The sequence below is a fragment of the Ammodytes marinus genome (assembly GCF_949987685.1).
Source record: "Ammodytes marinus genome assembly, chromosome: 5".
Taxonomy (NCBI): Eukaryota; Metazoa; Chordata; class Actinopteri; order Uranoscopiformes; family Ammodytidae; genus Ammodytes; species Ammodytes marinus.
The window spans coordinates 5,922,542-5,944,552 of NC_137234.1; the positions used below are offsets into that span (position 1 = coordinate 5,922,542).

Here is a 22,011-nt window from a genome sequence, read left to right on the forward strand (position 1 = left end):
TAATGTTGTTTGTGTGTGTTCAGGCGGCGCTGCAAGAAGGCCTTGAAAACATCCAGAACTTCTTCCAGAGGAACAGCTGCAGACTGCCACTCAGCCCCAGTCTGGTGGCCAAGGAGCTAAACGTCAAGGTAACACATACACAGGCACACACACTCTCTCTCTCACACACACACACACACACACACACACACACACACACACACACACACACACACACACACACACACACACACACACACACACACATACACGCACTCACACTCACAGGCCATGAATAATTAAAAATGTAGATGTACAGAAGATAAAATCATGTTTGTTTGTTTGTTTCTGTGTGCGTGTGTGTAGGCTTGCTCCTTCTTCAACTCCAACGCAGTTCCCCTCAAGCTGGCGCTGGTCAACGCAGACCCTCTGGGAGAAGAGATCAACGTTATGTTCAAGGTACAGTAGCCTATAGTGTCTGAACTGTGTGTGGCCATGGAAAACGCAATAGAATTAACCATACAAACAGCCATCAATATTCCAACAAAAATAAATCTGGTACCAACAGTATGTCAAACCCTCCATTAGTTCCAACAGTGCCATTGTCATTGGGTACATCAAAACTTGTTGTGACCACATTGTTGTTGTTTACATGCATATCATCCTTACTATGCGCCCCCTGGTGGTCGAAGTAAAATACAATAGTGCAGTGTGTTGGTGTAATACATTTTGTTTGTTTTTCTTTATTGTTAATACAGGCGAAAGATACACTTGATGACAAGACTAAAAAAAACAACATGGAAAGTAAAATAAAAATACATAAATTATAATAGAAAAAATTCAAAAGTTAACAGGATCCCTTGAGCAATAAAAAAATAAATAGTCAAGGCAAGGCAAGGCAAATGTATTTATATAGCACAATTCAGATACAAGGCCATTCAAAGTGCTTTACAGGGGCAGGATTAGAATACATAATACACATTAGAATGAATAGAAATGAAAAAATTAAAAGCTAACAAATAGAAATACAACATTTAAATACAATAAAATTGCAGGTTAAAATGGAAACAGTTAGAACATTTTAATGGACAATACCAAATCACATACATATAACAGATGTCTCCTTGTTTGTCGTGTGTGCGTGTGCGTGTGCGTGTGCGTGCGTGTGTGTGTGTGTGTGTGTGTGTGTGTGTGTGTGTGTGTGTGTGTGTGTGTGTGTCAGGTTGGAGAAGACCTGAGGCAGGACATGTTGGCTCTGCAGATGATCCGCATCATGGATCGCATCTGGCTGCAGGAGGGGCTGGACCTGCGCATCGTCAACTTCAAATGCATCTCCACCGGCAAAGACAAAGGTAACACTCAAACACATTAACAGGCTCATTTTCACTTGTCCTTTTCAATGTGAAATCAACAAATTACCCATATATGGTCCCCTGCTATATCCAGTGTGTCATATTCTGATCAGATCTAGATGAGATTCAAGACACTGCAATACACACTTAATCCACGCATTTTCATCTCTGTGGGCCAGATCACAATACAGATCATTATCGAAGTGCAACTTAAGCTATTTTTGTCTCAAGGATAGACCATGGCTATATTCAGAACATTTAGTGGCTATTTCCATTTCCAATGACTGTTTACTGACATTGTTACACCTCTGAAGGTGCTTTGACCAATTGCATTTCAGTCGGCCTTGAATGCTTTCTTGATGCAATTACACTCAGATATGTAGACTATACAAATGGAAAAAATTGGATCAGACACACTCACATTGGCAATTACCTTTATGTCTGAAATCACCTCTGTCATATAATCATAACCTTTTATCAAAACCAACTTTTTTTAAACTACATTACATCTTTACATCTATGTAGTGGCATTGTCATTCCAGACTTAGGTTATGACATATTCATTCAAAGCATTGTGTTGATTAAAGTTGTGTGGTGTGTTGCTAAGGCATGGTGGAGCTGGTGCCTTCCTCCGACACACTGAGAAAGATCCAGGTGGAGTACGGAGTCACCGGGTCCTTCAAAGACAAACCGCTGGCAGAGTGGCTCCGCAAGTACAACCCTGCAGAGGATGAGTACGAGAAGGTAAGGGTTGTGACCATAATTTTCGCTGTCAATCATTGTTGTATGTCTTAGTTGCCACATATCTTCGAATCTTTTCACTATTGAAGACGCAGTTAAGTCGGGCTCGCTTTTGCTAAAAAGAAAGTTGGAAAGGAGGTTACGCACACGATTAATGAGCTCCAGTTATCTGACATAACAGGCAAAATACGAGCCGAATTTGTCTGATTTACTTTGTGTGTGTGTGTGTGTGTGTGTGTGTGTGTGTGAACATTTAACTGCAACACTAGCACTCTTAAGCCCATACCAACTGTTTATGAACTGTGTCGCACAAAGCAAAACAACTTCCTGAGCTGCTGTAGTCTTATGATATACAAACTAGTGGGGAAAAATAGCTTGTATATTAAAACCACCATTTTCCTTTGACACAATGTGTTGTGGCTGACACAGAGATAAAAGCACACAGTCAAAGTCTTAAAGTTTACAGCAGTTGTAGAAACTTAACGGCCTTTGAAAAGCTGTGAAATGTGAAACCTTACTCCCAGTTCAGAACCTCTGACCCTAAAGACCTAATGTTCAAAGTCTGTCCCTGAACTTCAGCAGGAAGCAGGTTTATAAACGTGTCATCAGATACGTCCTTATATGGAGCTCTGCTGTGTTTGGTGCCCGTGACTTCAATCTGCTGTTATGCTAATGTAGAGAGTCTGCTAAATCACTTCTGGGTTTCTTTGAATTCTATGGGGGGAATAATTAGGGAATACCTTTATGTTTCCCTGGTTCCAAAAAGTACATGTATTTATCAGGCATTGAGGTCTTAAACCTCACTAATAACATTTAACCTCACGTATAAAATGAGTATATAACACAATATATAACACATCATGTTAGTACTGGCTATGTTATATTATAATAACCTTTATTTATAGGTCACTTTTCAAAACACAGTTACAAAGTGCTAAACACATTTAAAAGCAAAGGGCATAAAATACATGTAGGCTACATTAAACATTAAACATTAAAATAGCCTATAAAATAAAAGACAGGAATTAAAAGACTACATTACATACAAAACATTAGGACATGTACAATCAAGTCAAATCTGGAAAATCTCTCAGATGAAAGATACATATCTATATTTCTGATGTGTAGCCAGTCAAACACTCTAGAAAGCCTTTTTCTTTCCCTGTGTTTTAGGCTTCAGAGAACTTCATCTACTCGTGTGCGGGCTGCTGCGTGGCCACCTACGTCCTGGGCATCTGTGATCGCCATAACGACAACATCATGCTGCGCTCCACGGGTCACATGTTCCATATCGACTTTGGGAAGTTCCTGGGTCACGCCCAGATGTTTGGCAGCTTCAAAAGGTGAAGAATCACAAATGCTCTTTAGCGTTTTAGTGTCGCGTTGGCATTAGAACGTGCTACGGTGTGCTATCATGGGTGGAAAGGGTCATTCATAAGAGCGTATCAGAGCGTTAATTGTTGTCTTATAGATTTTATAACCATTTAGTTATCAGATAATATATGGTGTAATGGGCTTTTACCCGCTGATCTCATAGGGGAATGTATGACACAGAATCATAAAAGAATACACAAAGTTGTTAGACATTGGTCTATTGGCTACCTTATCTCTTTCTGTGATGAGGACATCGATATTTTAGCTGGTTCCCAGTTGTAGTGTATGAAAATGTGTTTCTGTAAACGTCCGGGAAATAATTCAGTTTGACACGTGTATCGTTTTGATGTCACTGTCATGTCAGCTGATCATTAGGCCACTCAAGAAGTAAACTCAGTGACCCACCATTCCTTTGTGGGTCACATAATTTCAGATGTATGAGTCGCTGTATTTTGACACAACAAGATTAATGTGTATTTTCAAGCATGGCCTGGTTCATAGTAGCTTCCTACACTGCACACTTTCCCAGCTGGGCTCCATCCAGGTGGGACGCCCCACTACTACAGACTGCTATTCCTGGCCTCTGAACATCTCAAATGAAGTATTTAGAGCATTTGTAGTGACTTTTTCAGAGTGCTCCTTTGGTAGTTTGAGTGTTGTAGAAAAGAAGCTGCCTTTTACACACACACACACACACACACACACGCACACGCACACGCACAGCACAGCACAGCACAGATACTTTGCAGTAATTTACTTCAGGGTTATCCTTTGGTAGACTTAGTTTTGTAGGGAAGGAAGTCCTTTCACTTTCATGATCCAGATTTCCCTAAGGATATAAAGCGAAGAAGGCCTTTGATTCCTCACACACACATGCACACACACACACACACACACACACACACACACACACACACACACACACACACACACACACACACAGACACACACACACACACACACACATCCACACACCCCTTGGCTAACCCTCCTCATAAGCTTAGTTTAAACTCCCCTGTCCTCCCATCAGGGACCGGGCTCCATTCGTCCTGACGTCTGACATGGCGTACGTCATCAACGGAGGCGAGCGGCCCACCAGTCGCTTCCAGCTGTTTGTAGATCTGTGCTGCCAGGCCTACAACCTCATCCGCAAGCACTCCGGCCTCTTCCTCAACCTGCTGTCACTGGTGAGACAAGAACACACACATACACACACACACATACACACACACACACACACACACACACACACACACACACACACACACACACACACACATACACATACACACACTCACTCACTCACACTCTCTTTCAGACACACACACACATACAAACACACACGCACGCCCACACTCAGTCACACGCTAACACACACACACACACACACATTAAGTTAACATTTTCCACTAAACAACTAATTGTTTGTAACTCTAGTTGCAGTGAAAGTTTTGCAGATTCTCGTGAACTGTTTTCTTTCACACCTGCATGAGCCAGAACAACAAGAACTGCAAGCAAAGCAGTTGTGCCTTTAATAATAAATCGATGCTTCGTTGTTGTCCTGGAAAAGTCTGTTTATAGAACATGCTGAGGAATATGGCCTATTTATGTTCTGAAAATAATTTCTGCTGTGTATGCCATTTCTAAAGAAGTGCGTTTGTATGACTTATCAAACACAAAGGGAATACTTGTGAATTAAAACAACATTAAGGAATACACTTAACACGGGTGAAGTTAAATTGTCATATTGACTTTCTTTATTCTGAAATGATTGACAGCCCTGAAACCAAATTTCTAGAATTTTATATGGCCTTATGCTGTTGCTGTTGCTATTAATGAACTCTATTTTGAAGGTTAAGTCTTTATTCTAGTGTTGTATTTAGTCACATAGATATAGAGATAAATGGGAACACTTTGTGAACTACTTTGGAAATGAATAACCCTAAATCATGTGGGTGACCTTGTGTTAACACCTCTCCTGTCCTTGTGTCTGTGTGGTAGATGACATCATCCGGCCTCCCAGAGCTGACCGGCTCTCAGGATCTGAAGTATGTGTTTGACGCCCTGCAGCCACACAACACAGACGCTGACGCAACCATCTTCTTCACCAGGTCAGTGCACAAACTAAAACTAATCTGTCTCAATGCCTGTTGAAGACAAAAAAAACGTTGGTTGGCAGCTCGTGTTATTAAGTGTTATTCTCCCAACTCTTACACAACTTCAGAGGAAAAGAAAGGGAGATATCACACACTGTTCTGAGTTGTTTTGTTCTCTTCTGAAGTAGTCCCATGTGCACAGCTGCTATTTTGGACAGGCCTGTTATTTTGTGTTCAAGGGAAAAAAAAATTATTGCTGCTATATTCCCAAAATCCACCAGATGGCAGCAAAGGCGTATGCAGTAAAGAAAGAGCTCCTGTCTCACGTTTCAGAAAAACAAATACAACTGAAACAATAGAAGTGGTATCAGATGGACCTTGTCTTTGTCAAACCTGTCGGGTTAGATTTGAACTGTACATTGATTGGACATCTATATTTAATACATTTTTCTAAGGTCTCTTGAGTCCATTTAACCCCTTTCCTATTGATTGCAAATATTTGTTGTACTTACATTCACTTTCCCAGACATTACTCGAATGCTATTGAATTCACCTCACTAATTTCTAGTCAACTTATAATTATGAAGTGGAAGCAGGAGGCATCTCCCCGTCATGTCCAATGAACTACAGAACATACTAGGTTTTTGCATACGGAGAAGAATAAGGTGTACGTTGGTTGGCTCCACAGGTATATTTAATAAGACAATCGCAGCCATTTATACATGAAAACACTAAAGCTGCCATAACTGATTTTGGTAGAGAAAATGCAACATGCACAATTCTGTATCTGTATTTTGAATCAGTGAATAGACTACAATGCTGGTGTTGGTGAAAAAGGGAAAATTAAAATGCTGAAAGATTTTAACTATTTGCGTGATATGTTTAACCTCTTCCTGATTCTCCCCCATATCTTTTCTTCCCCCTGCTCTCTCCTCTGCAGACTGATAGAGTCCAGTCTGGGCAGCGTGGCCACCAAGTTTAACTTCTTCATCCACAACCTGGCCCAGCTGAGGTTCTCTGGTCTCCCGGCCAACGACGAGCCCATCCTGTCCTTCTCCCCCAAGACCTACACTCTGAAACAGGAGGGCCGCATCGTGCACGCCTCCATCTTCTCCTTCCAGAAGAGATACAACCCCGACAAGCACTATGTGAGGCTCACAGTCTCATAATAATAGATTAAACTTAATAAAGTGCTTTGCAAAAACTCAAAGTCAAGTGTCAAGCTTGTCTTAAAACCCCAGCACAAATATGACACAAGTAAAAATAAAATATATTATTATATTGGATTATTGATTGGCCATTATGTTTTGTACTATTGCACTGGGATCGCCTGTATTTGTGGTATCTGCCTAAGTGTCTAATGTGAACTGTGTTTGAGTGTTTATTCTCTGTTTATATGTTTAATGTTGTTTAATGTCCCCCCCCCAAAAAAAACAAAAAGTCACCTTATTTTCCATGACACCTGATATGCTATCTCTCTCTCTCTCTCACTGTCTCCCTCCCTGTCCACAGACGTATGTGGTGAGGATCCTGAGGGAAGGGCAGAACGAGCCCCAGTTTGTCTTCCGCACGTTTGACGAGTTTCAGGAGCTCCACAACAAACTGTCCATCCTCTTCCCCCTGTGGAAGCTGCCGGGGTAAGACGTCACCTCCGTAGCACTATATCACAGTTCAATCTGCTTCACCGTGTCATATTACCACTATTGATCTTAGATAGCCACATAGAAATACATTAGATGTATCTTTAAGATCTTTAGGAGAACAGCGGGAGTGTTGAAAAAACGTTCCCACTTTTGTCCGAAAGGGACGCTAGAATCAACTAAAACTGAAAGCTCCTCATAGCTACATTAATTATTGATCTGATTTTTTAATTAGGATACAGTGATACAGTGCTTTCCTTTGTGGACCCATGGGGGAATAGCACAGTGTGATGATTAGCTAGTTAATTGTCATGTGTTTGAAAGACCTACTGGATTAATATCCCAAGGCAAGGCAGGTATATTTATAAAGCACAATTCAGGCACAAGGCAATTCAACGTGATTTTCAGGGGCATAAAATACATCAATATTAGACATTAGAAATTGCATTTAAGAGATTATAATATCCCTACACTACAAGCCCACTATTGCCCGATCTACTTTCCCTCTATCACCTTGTGAGGTTGCTATGCCAACTCACAGCCTCACAATACAGTAACACTGAGGAGAGTTGCATCAGATTCTGTGGAATAGCAAATTCATCTTTCTCTCTCCCTCTCTCTCCTTGCCTCTAGTTTCCCTAACAAAATGGTGCTCGGTCGCACCCACATCAAAGAGGTGGCGGCCAAGAGGAAGCTGGAGCTCAACAACTATGTCCACAACCTGATGAGGAGCTCCACGGAGGTCACACAGGTACGAATGTACCACAAGCATGCCCAGGAAAGAGTCATCTCAGTGGGACAATATTTGATGGATGGATGGATGGATGGATGGATAGACAGACAGACAGACAGACAGACAGACAGACAGACAGACAGACAGACAGACAGACAGACAAATACTTTTATTTACACATGATGGTATAATGTAGGAATCAGTGAAGTAATGCAATGTTCTTTGTTTTGCAGTGTGACCTGATCTACACCTTCTATCATCCAATTGCACGGGACGACAAGACAGAAGGTTTAGACGCCACGCCCAAAGCACCAGGTACATAGCAGCACTTTGTCATGCTCACTGTATGAAAAATACTGAAGCTGTTGTCATCATTTGATAATAAGTATTGGGTCAAAAACACTGTATACTCAGATTAAATGGCTATTTGGCTGTTTTTTTGTGAACTCCTATTGTATATAACATATCCGCCAGTTAAACAGAAACATGTACATTTGTACATTTCCAACAGATGCAGAGGCAAGTTAGGAATACAGAAGCACATAAACAAACCAAACAGACATTAATTGATAACATGGACAGCCAAATCACAATACTAACATTGATAAAATATAATACAGATATTTTGCATACTAAAAAATAAATAAAATAAAGGCTATGTTTTACCCTGACACAACCTTCCAATATTGTGTTTCCTTGTTGTAAAAGCTTCATGAATGTGACTTGTTTGCAGAGCCTCCAGTGAGCCCCACCTCTGGTCGGGTGGAAGGAGAAGTCAAGCTCTCCATCTCCTACAGGAACAGCACTCTCTTCATCATGGTCATGCACATCAGAGATCTGGTAAAAACACAGCCATGATTTACAACTCACTAGATGCTGCTTTGAAAGACAGTTGTTTAAGTTTTAATAATTGTATTGTGTATCCTATCTGCTGTCAAACTATTAACCCAACAACTATATTCCTATTTCAGGTTTCTGAAGATGGAACAGATCCAAACCCATACGTGAAAACCTACCTGCTTCCAGATCCACACAAGACTTCCAAACGCAAGACCAAGATCTCCAGGAAAACCAGGAACCCTACTTTCAATGAGATGGTAAGGATATACTAAACGTTGATATTATAATTATTATCATGCCGTACCATGGTTTGGGTTTTCTTATAAAGAAGTCTGATTCTGGAGAACGCTTGTTGTAGAAAAAAAGTGAATGTCTCTTCACGATCAGCTAACCTGTCCTTAACTTGAGCGGTGTATTTACACCAGATTGTCATCACACAGAGTACAGACAGGTCATACAAATCGTGAGGTGTTATTCACTGATTTTGCCTAAATGATTTTGAGAACAAGTATTCTCCAGAATCAAACTTTATTTACACATTATTCACTTTTGTCCCTCGTCTCTCTCCATAGTTGGTGTACAGTGGCTACAGCAAGGAAACCCTGGGCCTGCGGGAGCTTCAACTGAGCGTGCTCAGTGCCGAGTCGCTGCGTGAGAACTACTTCCTGGGCGGCATCACGCTCAGACTCAAAGACTTTGACCTCAGCAAAGAGACGGTCAAGTGGTACAAACTGACGGCCGTCCCCTACTTCTAACCCCCCCATCACCTGCCCTGTCCCGAAGCAAAGGGAACGACTCCGCCTCAATGACAAAAAGCTGCATTCACCTCATATGGGAAGAAAACAGCAGACGTGGCCTTACTTGAAAATACTGGTCACCTTAACATTTTTAGGATTTCTGACATAAAATTTGTAGTGTGAAGCCAATCTAACCAAAGCAATGGACCATTTCTCTCACATGAATAATGTTAAAGAAATTTATTTTTAAGAATTTATGAAAAGATACAGCTGAAAAACATGTATCAATAAGTTCAGAAATGTTAAACGACTGATCAGTAACAATATACTTTTACTCATCATGGAATCCTTACACACATCAAAGTTCTTGCTGATAATAATGATAATGTTGCTTCTTTAATATTCCCATATGACATGAATGCAGACTTAAGAACTCCTTCAGAAGCACCCTCAAAGGGCAAACCGGCCAGGCCGATTCACAGACCCTCAAAGGGGAGCCTGCTCTCCATTCTTCACTATGTGTCTCTCTCTCCCTCTTTAACTAATCAAGATCTCCACTTATTTTGTCTCTCTTTCTTTTTCCTAAACTATAACAAAGAGCTGTAATGTTTTGTACATTTTGATATTAGAGGACCAAAACGGCTTACTTTCAGAAGAGTATATATAGATTGACACATTTATTTTTTAAGGACTAGAAAGGGGGCTCATTTTTACATTTTCCTTGTTTATTTTCTATATAGACAGATAGGTTGCATCAGGGGTTTCCTGCTTAGCCGCAGACACTTCTGGGTAGAATAGTCCAAACACACCAGATTCCAGGAAATCAACAGTGACCTTAATATGATTCCCCCGAGAATGTGCCAAAAGTAATTAAGAGGGGACTGCAAATCAAACCACTCTCCCAGGTAGGGAGTCCAACAGGGTGCCTTTGTTTGCGCTCACGATCCCTTGTAATGCTCAACTTGGCCTTATTGCTATGTATATTTTATTAACAATCTGATATGTCCTTATTAAAGAAAACAATCTATATTCTGTAAACTGTAAAGCTATATCGTTAGTTCTTCCACAACAGGTTCCGGCACCATAAAAGGCTTTTTTGTAACAAGTGGACGGCCACTAAATGCACACTACCAGGTCTTTCTCTCATGGTGTTACTTGACTATTTTTCACACAGCACAACTTTAAAGGGGAATTTTGTATCATAAGCTTTTGGAAAACGCTCTTGTCTCTGGCGCTCTGGATGAAGAGAATATTGTTGCCCAATAAAAAGCTGATCACAAGTCAGTTCAGTTCTTCCTATCAGGTGGTTCAAAACCACATTTCACACTTTTCCAAAATGCAGTTCAGGGACTGAGTCAGAACTGGAGTCTGGACGTGAGGCTGTTTCACTTTAGGCAGCAATACCACACACTCACTCCCAGAGCCTAACCGTGGTGTAATGACGCCTTGATGAGTGACTATAGGTTATAATGTTAGCAATAACTTCAAACTGCCAGTGAAGTCCAGATCCAGCCAGATTTGATGATGTTAAACATTCTGAATGTTGAGGCAAACTGAACCTAGATCAGCGCAGCAAAGGCAACTACAACTTTCAACATCTTTCACAAAAAGGGAACAAGATGCTGAGCTAAGAGATTCGCTGCTTTACTCTCCACTCGCTAACTATAAATCTAAAGTTGTTTTTAATGTTTAATAAAGAAATGAAGATGAATTTATCTGAAAAGGTTGTTTGTTTTTTAAAGCGAATATTTACAAGACTTCTGTGATCTTAAGAGCAACACTCACACTATGAATCGTAGTGACTTGATCCATTCTTTTAGTGACTGTACAAAGAAAAGCAAGCAGAGTTTGTATTAACATGGCCAGTTATTTATTCTTAATTGGTGACCTGTAACCCGAATGGATCAGTGTGTACTGTAATCCCCCTTTCCTAAAGCAAATTAAATGTTTTTGGAACAAATATGATGTCACACTTTGTTTGTTTCTGTTGTATATGAAATGTATTGGGTGAATATACTGAAATACAGTACAGTGCATGAATTACAGACAAAGTTCCATCAATCCAGTTACATGGTATATTAACAGTTGGCTGATTGATACGTCCATTAAAGCAGGTGTGAGTTTGGCTAGTTCAAAGATTTTTGGTTGTATTATGGAGAATTGCCAATCTGCACTGAGCCTGCTAGTCCGATAATCAATGGCGCTGAAGTATCATTTTAATTCTGATTAATTAAATCTGATTTTAAGTCTTAGTTTCAAACATGGATCCAGGGCTACATATTTCCAGCTACTCACCTGTCACTTCCATCCATTACATTACAGTGAGTTGACACATGTCCAAAGAGACTACAATTTATAAATATTGGGAGCAGTTTAGTGTTCAATGTTGTGCCCAATGGGATCTTGACACAAGAAGAAATAAAGTGAAACTGTTATGGAAAGATATTTCTCCCTCCAATAACGGTCAAAAATAATTATAAAACCAAATTATTAAAGTGAAAAAAGAGAATCAAAGCCATAAAATGGTGCCAAAGTTAAAATAAATGCAACAATAATCCTATATATGATATAGAATGTTGTGGTAGAGAGGTGTTCAGCACTGATGAAATAAATAAAGTTAATGTAATTGTTTCTGTGTGGAACAAACTCCAACTATTTTATCTCACTTTATCCCAAACTATAACACAAAGCTGTAATTTTTTGTTCATTTTGATATTAATTGGACCAAAACGGCTTACTTTCAGAAGATTGATAATTATATTTTAAAGGTGCAGTGTGTAATATGACATCATCAAGAAAGTTCTACAAAGTTCTAGAATGCAACGACCCCTGGGTAACCCCAACCTTTTCGAATAATAACAGAAGCTACAGTGGCCTTCAAGGACAAGAACAATTCTAAATTTTAAACAATGCACCTGATGACTTTCCAACTATGACACTTTCAACCGGTGGAAGAAATCATTTATGCCTGCTGCCATCAGTCTGGTCAATGACCACATGTAAATATGTGATCTGTTTGTGTTATTTGTTGTCTTATATGTTATATGTTTGCCATCTTTCTCTACTGCTGGCTGTACAACAAATTGCCCCTCGGGGATAATAAAGATACCTTGAACCTTGAACCTTGAAGATGGCGGCACTAGGCCTTGGTCCAAAATATGCAGAAATATGGACATATATGAGACCCTTTCTAAGGGAAAAAATAATAATAATAAAAAAAAAAATCAGCTATTATGCACTATATGTACTTATGGATATTATAATTACTTTCTACAAAATCTGCTAGGAAATAAAACCCAAAATTCTACACACTGCAGGTTTAAGTTCCTACATTAAAACTTGTACAGTCAAAATTTGATCATGTATGCCTTTTTGAATGTATCCAAAACATTATTATCCAGTTAATATAAAAATAAAATGGATTTATGTCGTTTTTATTTGGGGTTTGAGGGTAAAAAAGGTGTACACAAGTCACACAAGTCTACGTCGCGTTACGTAGCGTCCTCTACGTCATTGCGTCATATGCGACGCAGGCGCAAATACCATTTTCTGACTCGTGTGCGGCCTCTCTTCCTCCACCGCCATCATGGGTCGCATGCACGCTCCCGGGTGAGCTCTCGTTTTATCGTTTAAAGTTTAATTTTCGTGTCGCTTGGTCGGTTTTTACTCCAATATATAGCGTCTAAACATGTTATGAGTGGCTGAGGATCAAATTGAGCTGGTTAATTCTACACAAAACCGAGAAATTAACTTAAAATACACGCATCCTCAAATCGACATCCATCTCCAGTTAGCTAGTTAGCATTAGCCGACAGCACTAGCGCCCCAGCACAATTCTGTTGTTTGGCTTTTGCTTCAATGTTGAACACTGATATACTAAACATTCACGTCTCAAATGCATTTTAGTAATTGCCACTGACTCTTAATGTTTTACTCATGTAACGTCAGACCTTGATAAGTTTACAACATGTAGCTCTAACACGAGTATGAAGCCAGCGCTAGCCGGCCCGACATCCTTCATGGATGATTTTCAGATGCTAAAGATTGGTGTCTTTCATTGCTATAGATTAGGACATGTTCTAATGTTTGTTTTCGCGTTATTCCCTTACTGTCAAACTAATCGCATTTATTTCTCTCCTACAGAAAGGGCTTGTCCCAGTCAGCTTTGCCTTACAGGCGCAGTGTTCCCACTGTAAGTATACAGACATGTGTTTCAGTCTCTCGGCTACAGCAGAAGAATGGTTTATGTACGAATGAATTTGTTTCGTTTTAATATATTTTAACTTTACCTGCAGTGGCTGAAGCTCACATCTGATGATGTAAAAGACCAGATCTTCAAGCTGGCGAAAAAGGGTTTGACTCCCTCTCAGATCGGTAAGTGTTTGCATGAGATCTTAGGTTTAGACATTTACTATTATATATTGTGCTTTGGCAGGACAGAAAAGGTGACCTCTGAAGTGCATTGTTAGTGTGTGTGAACATCATCTGTAACTGGCATGCATGATGCATTCGTCCTATGCAGATATGGCTTTACAAAATAAGTCACCATTTTGTTTTAACTTTGGATGAGGAAAATAAATAGCAAATGTAATGTAATTTTGCACAGTAGCTTAACTAAACTGTTGACGGTATCATTTTCTTTCAGGCAATATAATATCTAGCTTTAATGTGAGCAGTAATAGAAGGCTTTTACAAAAGTACTTGAAACAAAATAAAAAATAAATGACTTGCCTCATGGGTGTTGTAGATGTTTCCATCTTAAGTTTACCACCATAATAAATTGGATGCCTCTGTTGGATACTCGGTTTATATGCAATCGTCTAATTATTGTAGTTTACCAATTCCTTAAATTATGGCACCTACTTGCATATAGAACAGGGCACCAGGTCTTCCAAGCCTAGAAGACAGAGTAAAGTTAAGCTTTTGTTGTCATTTTGAGAAGCAACAGTTCATCTACCAATACAATCTCTTCCCAGTAATTCCATTTCTCCCAGTATTTAAACTTTTATTTGCTTACACATTTGATGGGTTGAGCTTTTTCTGGCCCAGCTTGAATCAAGTCACCACTGCAGAAACAAACCATGAGAAAGTACTCCTGACAGAGCTGTTTACATTACAGGATACAATGAATTAATCACAGGGACTAAGGCTTGAGCTTTTTGATATATATTACAATTATCAATCTTTCTATTAATTTGTCCGACTGAATTATTTTTTTGATACCTTAAGGGTTTTTGTAATTTAGTGTCAGTCTATCAATACCATTGACACAAGCTGTTATTTGCAAATATGGTTTTACAGCATTTGATACAAACCTTGGAGTTTTTAATGTAGGATTACCGGTAGATGATGCTCAAAATTAAAGACCTACTTCACCGGTGGGAATATGAAGGTGTATTGAACTCCGAGTTCCTATGTAGTTTACATGTGCAAACATTTTTGAAATAGGTTCATCCTAGCCTGAGAAAGCAGTGTTTTATGGTCACTGTCTAACCCTACATTTTACTAGTGTGACATCACACTAGTAAAATGTAGGGTTAGGATTAACTGGACAGCTGGGCCAAGGGAATACTGAGGAAGAAAAACCTCATTCATTATATTATAATAGCGATTTTATAATGATAGAACGCCGGTTCTGTATGGGTGACGTATTCCTTTAAGCTTAAGTTTCTGACATGTTGAATGGTTGACTTGAATTTTGTCATCACAATCTGACATCATGCATATTTTGTGAGCAACACACTGCCCCAGTTTTAAGGCTGTTTGTCCCCTTGTGTAGGTGTGATTCTGAGGGATTCCCATGGTGTGGCTCAGGTCCGCTTTGTCACTGGCAACAAAATCCTGAGGATCCTCAAGGGCAAGGGTCTGGCCCCTGATCTGCCCGAGGATCTGTACCATCTTATCAAGAAGGCTGTGGCCGTCAGGAAGCATCTGGAGAGAAACAGAAAGGTATAAAAGACTAGGCCCAGGACAAACATCCAATATTGAGCCCATTCAACCTGTTTTAGGGTGGCATCTGGTGTAGCTTACTGCTTCAACCAAAATGTTCGGTCAGTTTTTTTTTTATGTGTCACATTGTCTGAGTAGTTGAGTTGAAAGTCCAACCATATGGTCAGAGTCAGTAGTTTATGAAAACATTGCTGTAATTTGCAATCAAACCTAAACATTTGACAGATCGTAACCTGGATAGGCTTGCGGTTGAGGGGCAACTAAACTTTGGTTTAAGTGAAAATAAAGCATCTAATTTGGCATTCAAAACATTGTTTTAAAACCATAATGCCAAATTAATGAGATACAATGGAACCCACTGCTATTCATTGAGACTGAAGGATCATATGCTGTTAAACATTTATTTATTATTATTATTTTTTTGGTTAAAGTAATTCTGAAGTCCATTCCTTTTTTCTTTTCTTTTTTACACGCGCTTTATTCATGAAAAGATGCACAATTCATTGTCCTGCTCTTCCTCTTATTGAGAGTTGGGATATTTCTTTTGTGCTAGAAAAAATGGAGGTAAATTAGCAGAGTGGCTACTTGGTGCCAACTTTGCCAGTCCCCTTCACACATTGACATTATACATTTTGTGTTGTCTACTAATAAATCGCTTATTTAGAATTTAAAACAATGTTTTAAAACCATCATGCCCAATGAATACTAAACAAAGGAACCTGCTGTTATGGTGAATGTGCCTCTGACGTTGGCAGTTATTAGTGTTTACATGAGTGGATTCATATATTCAGTCATTTAAAATTGTTTTGACTTCATACCCTAAACCATTTTTTACTATTCTTGCAGGACAGGGATGCCAAATTCCGCCTGATTCTTGTTGAAAGCAGGATCCACAGATTGGCCCGCTACTACAAGACCAAGAGAGTACTGGCCCCCAACTGGAAGTAGTAAGTATTGCTTCTGCTTTGGGAAAACCTTCCCTAGTTTAGTTTGGAAAAAGAATATTAGTCAGCCACCAAATGCTGGGTGGTTTACCCATCTGTCTGGTTCTTTCTGGAGATGGGAAACTGCTATCTCATATGCTATCTTTCTGTTAGAAAATGTTTTATGTTGATGAAATGTAATGTTATACATGAACAGATGCACAATTCATTGTCCTGCTCTCCTCCTATTGAGAGTTGGGATATTTCTTTTGTGCTAGAGCAAATGGAGGTAAATTAGCAGAGTGGCTACTTGGTGCCAACTTTGCCAGTCCCCTTCACACATTGAGATTGCACATGTTTTATTTTCTCCTCGTATAATACCAGAAACTACAAACTGATACCAACATTGATATAGTTTTGTATTTTTCAATCAATGTAAACATTTAATTGTTCAAATCAGTAGAGCAGTTTGACACAGTGGTTGTAATTTTGAGGAATGCTCCCTCTAATGGTTTGTTTTCTTCTGTTTACAGCGAGTCCTCTACAGCTTCTGCTCTGGTGGCATAAACCCCCACACTTTTTGGATTAATAAAACAAGTGAACTTGGAAACTGTTGTTGTGTTTTTTCTATTTAGGTGTGTGTGGTTTCAAGTATTTGAATTTGTGTTTATATAAATAAGGTTGGTTTGTTTTAATCAGCAAAGACTTGATGATGTATATGGAATTTAACACTAAAAGGAAATTGTGACGGTGAAATCAAACATCGCCCTTAAAAGGGAATTTTACTTTTCATTTTCTTGGGTTTTTTGAAAACTATACCTTTTCTATTAAACTTTTTCGGTTTCAGACCTTTATTATTTAATGTCTGCAGCGGTAGGCAAAGGGTTTTCCTAGTACCTACGGGAAATTACTGGCAGTTTCCGTGCGTCAGACGTAACGTAATCCAGGGAGGGGTTTGTTACGTAGGGGGTAGTGGCGTCCCGAAAGTGACAGCTGCCGTGTCCAATCACAGCGCAGCTTGACGTCACATTATCTATTTAAAGGGGTCGTGTTGCAATATCAAGACACTCACTCCTACTACTACGACGTCAACACACAACTGAGAAAAATGGAGAAAATACAGGCACACATCTGACGAAGGAAATAAAGAAAAATGGCTCATTCTTCCCGTAAAATGAAGCGACTGGATATCGACGCACATCTGTCACCGACAAATACGCGAAGTCTGTTGGTTTTCGACGAAGAATATCAGAATACGTGAGGATATCTGTTTATTAAACAACCGTCATAATCCGGGAAGACGTTAAAAAAATGGCGACGGTTGTTGGTTCAGATAAGGGTTCTGAACGAGCTGAGATGGAGAGGTTCGGTAGCGGAGGAATGGCGCTTTTGCCTTGGACTAAACAAATGCTCACCGTGTTGTGGGAACAGCTTCGGCTGCTGGTTCAAGTCATATACTACAGCTTCATGTCAGGTAAGAACAAAGTCGAGTTAAAACATGTCACTTTGTTGGTGTTGCTTTGTTAATTTTTGCTTCTACGCTCCTCGTTACCATGGCAAAGTTGAGACTTGTTTACCTTTTTTTGTATCGTTAAAAACAAAAAGTCACTATTATACCGCATTGTAATCGGGTTTTTATAGTTTAAAAATAAAAAATATTACTTCATAGTCAAACTAGGTTTCCGTTGTTTCCAGTTACTTATTTTGTGAACGATTTATTGATTTCCTAATCCAGTTAACAGAAAGCAACTCAAAAATATATTCTATTGTTCTAGTGATTTTCCATATTGAGTTAGGCCTATGTATAGTATTTGAGGCCGCTTTGTTCCAAATAGTCAAGCATAGCTCTGCCTTTGAAATACTTCTGGTTAAAAATACATCGTTAATCAAACTAAGGGACAGTCTGTAAACACAGTAGTCAATCAAAGAAAACTTCTGATGACAGTTATATCGTTTTCCATTTTCATTAGGCCACCAACATGTTTTAGTATGGCTTTTAATCTTGATTAGCCAATTCAAATTCAGCAGTAATCAAAAAAGAAAAAGCCTTTATTTGAATTTTTAACTGCATACAATTACAGATAATGTAACTTTAAATCATTCCCCTTTTACATTTCACTTTTTAACACTTTTCTCCTTATTTCTCAGTTTTCCAGATGTTCAGGTTTGAGCTTCACGTGAGAATTACAGACGAGACGGGTCAACACATCCAGCACATGACCTCGGCCGCGAACCCCACCGAGTCCTTCCTGTTCACCTCGCTGTTTGACGGAGACAACGCAGTGATGGTCGGAGGTTCCAATCCCCTCTCTAACTTCTGCACCGAGGGCAGCGACCCCTTCACCGGCCAATCCACCGCCGAGGCCCTGCTGTCCAGTCTGCGCGCTGACGACCTCTGCTGCGGACTAGTGGACGACTTTGTGTCCAGAACGACCGGCAACGAAGACAACATCTTTCTGGGACACCAATCCGGCTGGAATATGGGTTTCCCTGGCGACTGGAACATCTTTGTATCGAGCAGCGACAGCTCCGGTTCAAACGACACCTGTCATAAAAGCACTGAGAAAGCTTTTAAGAGGGATATTAAGGAGAGAGTTTTCAAACAACAAGAAGAGGAGAGGAACTCCCACTGGAGTAGCGAAGAAGACCAGAACGTAGTGGAGTTCGACAAGGCGCTTTGGGAGTCTCTGTCACAATCTAGTGATCCTTACAACCCCTTCTTTTTCTCTGCGTGTATCTCCACCAACACAAACATGGGGAAAGGTAAAAACGAAGAGGGGAAGGGCAGTGAGGCTGACCTCATGGCAAGTCAAATGAGTAAGGACATTGAGGAGATGCTGGGGCCTCGCAGCCTCAGTATCTGGGTCAGTCGCTCCGACAGCGAGAGCAGTTGGAGCAGTTGGGCCAGTAGTTCAGACGGCTCCAGTCCCGACATCGACCGCGAGGAGAGCGAGAGGCTGCTGGAGTTCTTCAGCAATCCAGAAGACCCCTACAACCCCATGTGCTTCACCGCCTGCACAGTCAGCAGCACAACACCTCAGAATACTAATACCAACACAATGTCCAAACAACAGGCCACACTTCCCCAACTGCCATCCAAGTCAGACACAGACACGGAGGAGAAAGAGAGCAGCTTTCCTCCTTCGTCTGAGGATGACGAAGAGGAGCATTTGTGGAAGTCTCTGGGCCTAAAGGACGACCCGTACCACCCTCTCAACTTTAAGGCCTGTCTCCAGAGCTCCCCTACAACTACAACAGCCCCTACACTCCAGTCCGGAGAAGGCCCAGAAGCCCTTCAGTTCAACCACACATTAAATCCACCCACAAAGGGCAAGAAATGTAATAAACAAGCAAAAACAACCCAAAAATCACCAAAAGTCACCATGCCCGCTCTACCAGAGAGACATTTAAAGAAACACGCCCATCCAGACAAAAGCCTGGTGCCATGGAAACGACCTGGAGCAACATGTCAATCAAATCCAGTGGAGGAGAATGAGATCAAGACCAGCAGCGCCCAGAAAAAGGTCATTATCTATTAGAATGTAGATTAGATGAAGCATTTAATGAGATTCCTGTTGGGTTTGATTAAAAAAATAAGTTACTTTATTTTTTTATACAGCTTTGCCTTTAGATAAATAGCATCTTTGTTCCCTTTGGCCCAATCAGACACAGAAGAACACGTGACAGATTATTTTAAGGAAGTACATTTAAGGGCGTGCCAACTGCTGCCTTTACAGCCTCATGACACGGTATCTAAGTTAAGGGTTAATAACTCAGTCAGCCGACACTTTACTGCTCAGTGCTACGCTGAGTTGCTGTTTGTTGTCGGTTAGCAACACAGGGCTGGTCGTCATGACTAATCCTGACATGTGACTCCACCAGTCAACAGAGAGTACGACCTCCATGTTGACTAAATAAAGTTGCACCATCATTGCAAAGCCATTTAGCACAGTTCGTACAAAACATTTAGTTGTTTGTTGATTCTAGAAATGAAGCCTAGGGACAAAATCTTGTCATAGTCTAATGTGGTCACAGGCCTGACTCAGAACTGTCTGTGCTGGAAAAGTACATGGTTTTGATAGAGTAGTTTTATTTATTTTTTGGGGGTATTTTCACAAAATATAAACTTATTTGAATTAGTAGCAGTTTATCAACCTAAACAAGCATACTTTAACATCATTTTACCAACAGTATTGTTTAAAAATGTTTTTATTAATTTTTGTCATATTCTCCTCTGTATTTCAGGTGCGGTTTTCTCCTACAGTGCAGGTCCATGTGATGCGGACCTGGCCGTTTGCTCGCCAGGCGTCTCGTAAAGGCCAGTGGGAGGAACTGGCTCGAGACCGGGATCGCTTCAGGAGGCGTATCCAGGAGACGGAGCAGGCCATCGGACACTGCTTCACCCAGACACACAGAGACAGGGTCATGGACTCCAGGGCCATCTGGACCGTGCCTTCAAATAAATAAATAAAACGTCCTGAACACTGAATGTTTAATTTCCTTTTCGGATGAGAACTTTGTGATTGGTTGCAATGCAACAGTGATTTTGATTTAGGCCAATTAGGAATTTGATGTTAGGCCTTTTAACTTTAATGTTCGGTATCAAGTTGAACAACCTTGTACCTCAAAGGGATTTTATACGTCGTTGTGTTGCACTGACTGACACTTTCTCATTTTAACCTCAGCATTAACGTGTGGAATGTTGTTTTTGTATAATGCCTTATATGCTGACCTAGTAATGTAACTTATTTATGCCCTATGGAGCTTGTCATTTATTTTTTATTACTGTTTGTATCTAGAAGTGAAAAGTAGATTATGATGATATCATAGGACAGCAGAGTTTTACAGTGCAAAGTGTTTTGAAGAGTTTTGTTGAAGCATGATTGATTCATATAAAGTGCTGGTGCGATTTTCCTATTTAAATATTTTAGTTCTTGAAGTTGTCGTGTTTTTTTATTTCTTGTTTGATGGCACATAATGGCCGCCTTTTAGCAAGGTAAAGATGGATGTCTATAATGACATAATGTCTGGAAAGACTCAAACACTTTGTCCTTTGTGAATCACTCAGCTTCTCATGTTTTCACCATAAATCCCCAAAAATGTTTAAATATCGTCTGTAGCAAATTTGTCAATATGTGCTTTGTCAATTAAATACAATTTGTCACACTTTATCGTTCTCTGTTTTGCAGTCGCAAGATTCAAGTGGTTTAAGGTTTGACAGAGTGGGGACCTGCTTTTATACAGTCTATGGTGGAGACACACAAGTAACTTAGATTGATTCTACTGCCACATCGATAATTTATTCTACTGAACTGAAAGAGGAAAGCCTTCTTAATAAGTCCATGAGGAAAGCTAATAACATAAATCACTTCCTTGTTTCCAGTCTCATGTATGCTAATTTCTTGGAATTACTCTTCCGTCGTCCACCATTTCCTGCTTTGAGCTGAACAGCAAAGTCCAGACAGTGCAAAAGGTCAGAATCCTCCCACGGCTTCTTGTTTTTAAAAGTATACAATGCATGATGCAGTAGTGCACGTATCAGCCTTTTAGGATTGGTAAATCATTCTTTGGAAATGTCTTTGCAAATGGCTGAAAGGGGAGGGGGAAAATACATTTAAAAAAACCTTTAATCTGCAAATGTTGCATC

General features: G+C 40.0%; 3 protein-coding genes across 3 annotated transcripts in view; all 3 read left to right on the forward strand.

Moving 5' to 3' along the window:
- The window catches only part of pik3c2a (phosphatidylinositol-4-phosphate 3-kinase, catalytic subunit type 2 alpha), a 51,578-nt gene extending 40,132 nt beyond the window's left edge, over window positions 1-11,446 (forward strand). Inside the window, exons 20-33 of the mRNA XM_080028336.1 lie at window positions 24-128; window positions 346-438; window positions 1,202-1,331; window positions 1,939-2,075; window positions 3,246-3,415; window positions 4,477-4,633; window positions 5,448-5,557; window positions 6,483-6,690; window positions 7,055-7,179; window positions 7,816-7,933; window positions 8,149-8,230; window positions 8,649-8,755; window positions 8,887-9,012; window positions 9,328-11,446. Of these exons, the coding sequence (XP_079884462.1) occupies window positions 24-128; window positions 346-438; window positions 1,202-1,331; window positions 1,939-2,075; window positions 3,246-3,415; window positions 4,477-4,633; window positions 5,448-5,557; window positions 6,483-6,690; window positions 7,055-7,179; window positions 7,816-7,933; window positions 8,149-8,230; window positions 8,649-8,755; window positions 8,887-9,012; window positions 9,328-9,510 (1,851 nt within the window). The 3' untranslated portion in view covers window positions 9,511-11,446. The remainder of the gene's footprint in view (window positions 1-23; window positions 129-345; window positions 439-1,201; window positions 1,332-1,938; window positions 2,076-3,245; window positions 3,416-4,476; window positions 4,634-5,447; window positions 5,558-6,482; window positions 6,691-7,054; window positions 7,180-7,815; window positions 7,934-8,148; window positions 8,231-8,648; window positions 8,756-8,886; window positions 9,013-9,327) is intronic.
- Window positions 11,447-13,036: 1,590 nt separating this feature from the next.
- rps13 (ribosomal protein S13) lies at window positions 13,037-16,974 on the forward strand. The gene is made up of 6 exons (XM_080027123.1): window positions 13,037-13,101; window positions 13,636-13,684; window positions 13,788-13,866; window positions 15,272-15,441; window positions 16,288-16,388; window positions 16,898-16,974. Exons 1-6 carry the CDS (start codon window positions 13,079-13,081, stop codon window positions 16,929-16,931), a joined length of 456 nt encoding a protein of 151 aa, XP_079883249.1. The 5' UTR covers window positions 13,037-13,078; the 3' UTR covers window positions 16,932-16,974.
- A 475-nt stretch (window positions 16,975-17,449) lies between these two features.
- On the forward strand, window positions 17,450-21,480 carry LOC307250415 (uncharacterized protein). The gene is made up of 3 exons (XM_080027489.1): window positions 17,450-17,838; window positions 18,513-19,888; window positions 20,610-21,480. Exons 1-3 carry the CDS (start codon window positions 17,676-17,678, stop codon window positions 20,829-20,831), a joined length of 1,761 nt encoding a protein of 586 aa, XP_079883615.1. The 5' UTR covers window positions 17,450-17,675; the 3' UTR covers window positions 20,832-21,480.
- Window positions 21,481-22,011: the final 531 nt, after the last annotated feature.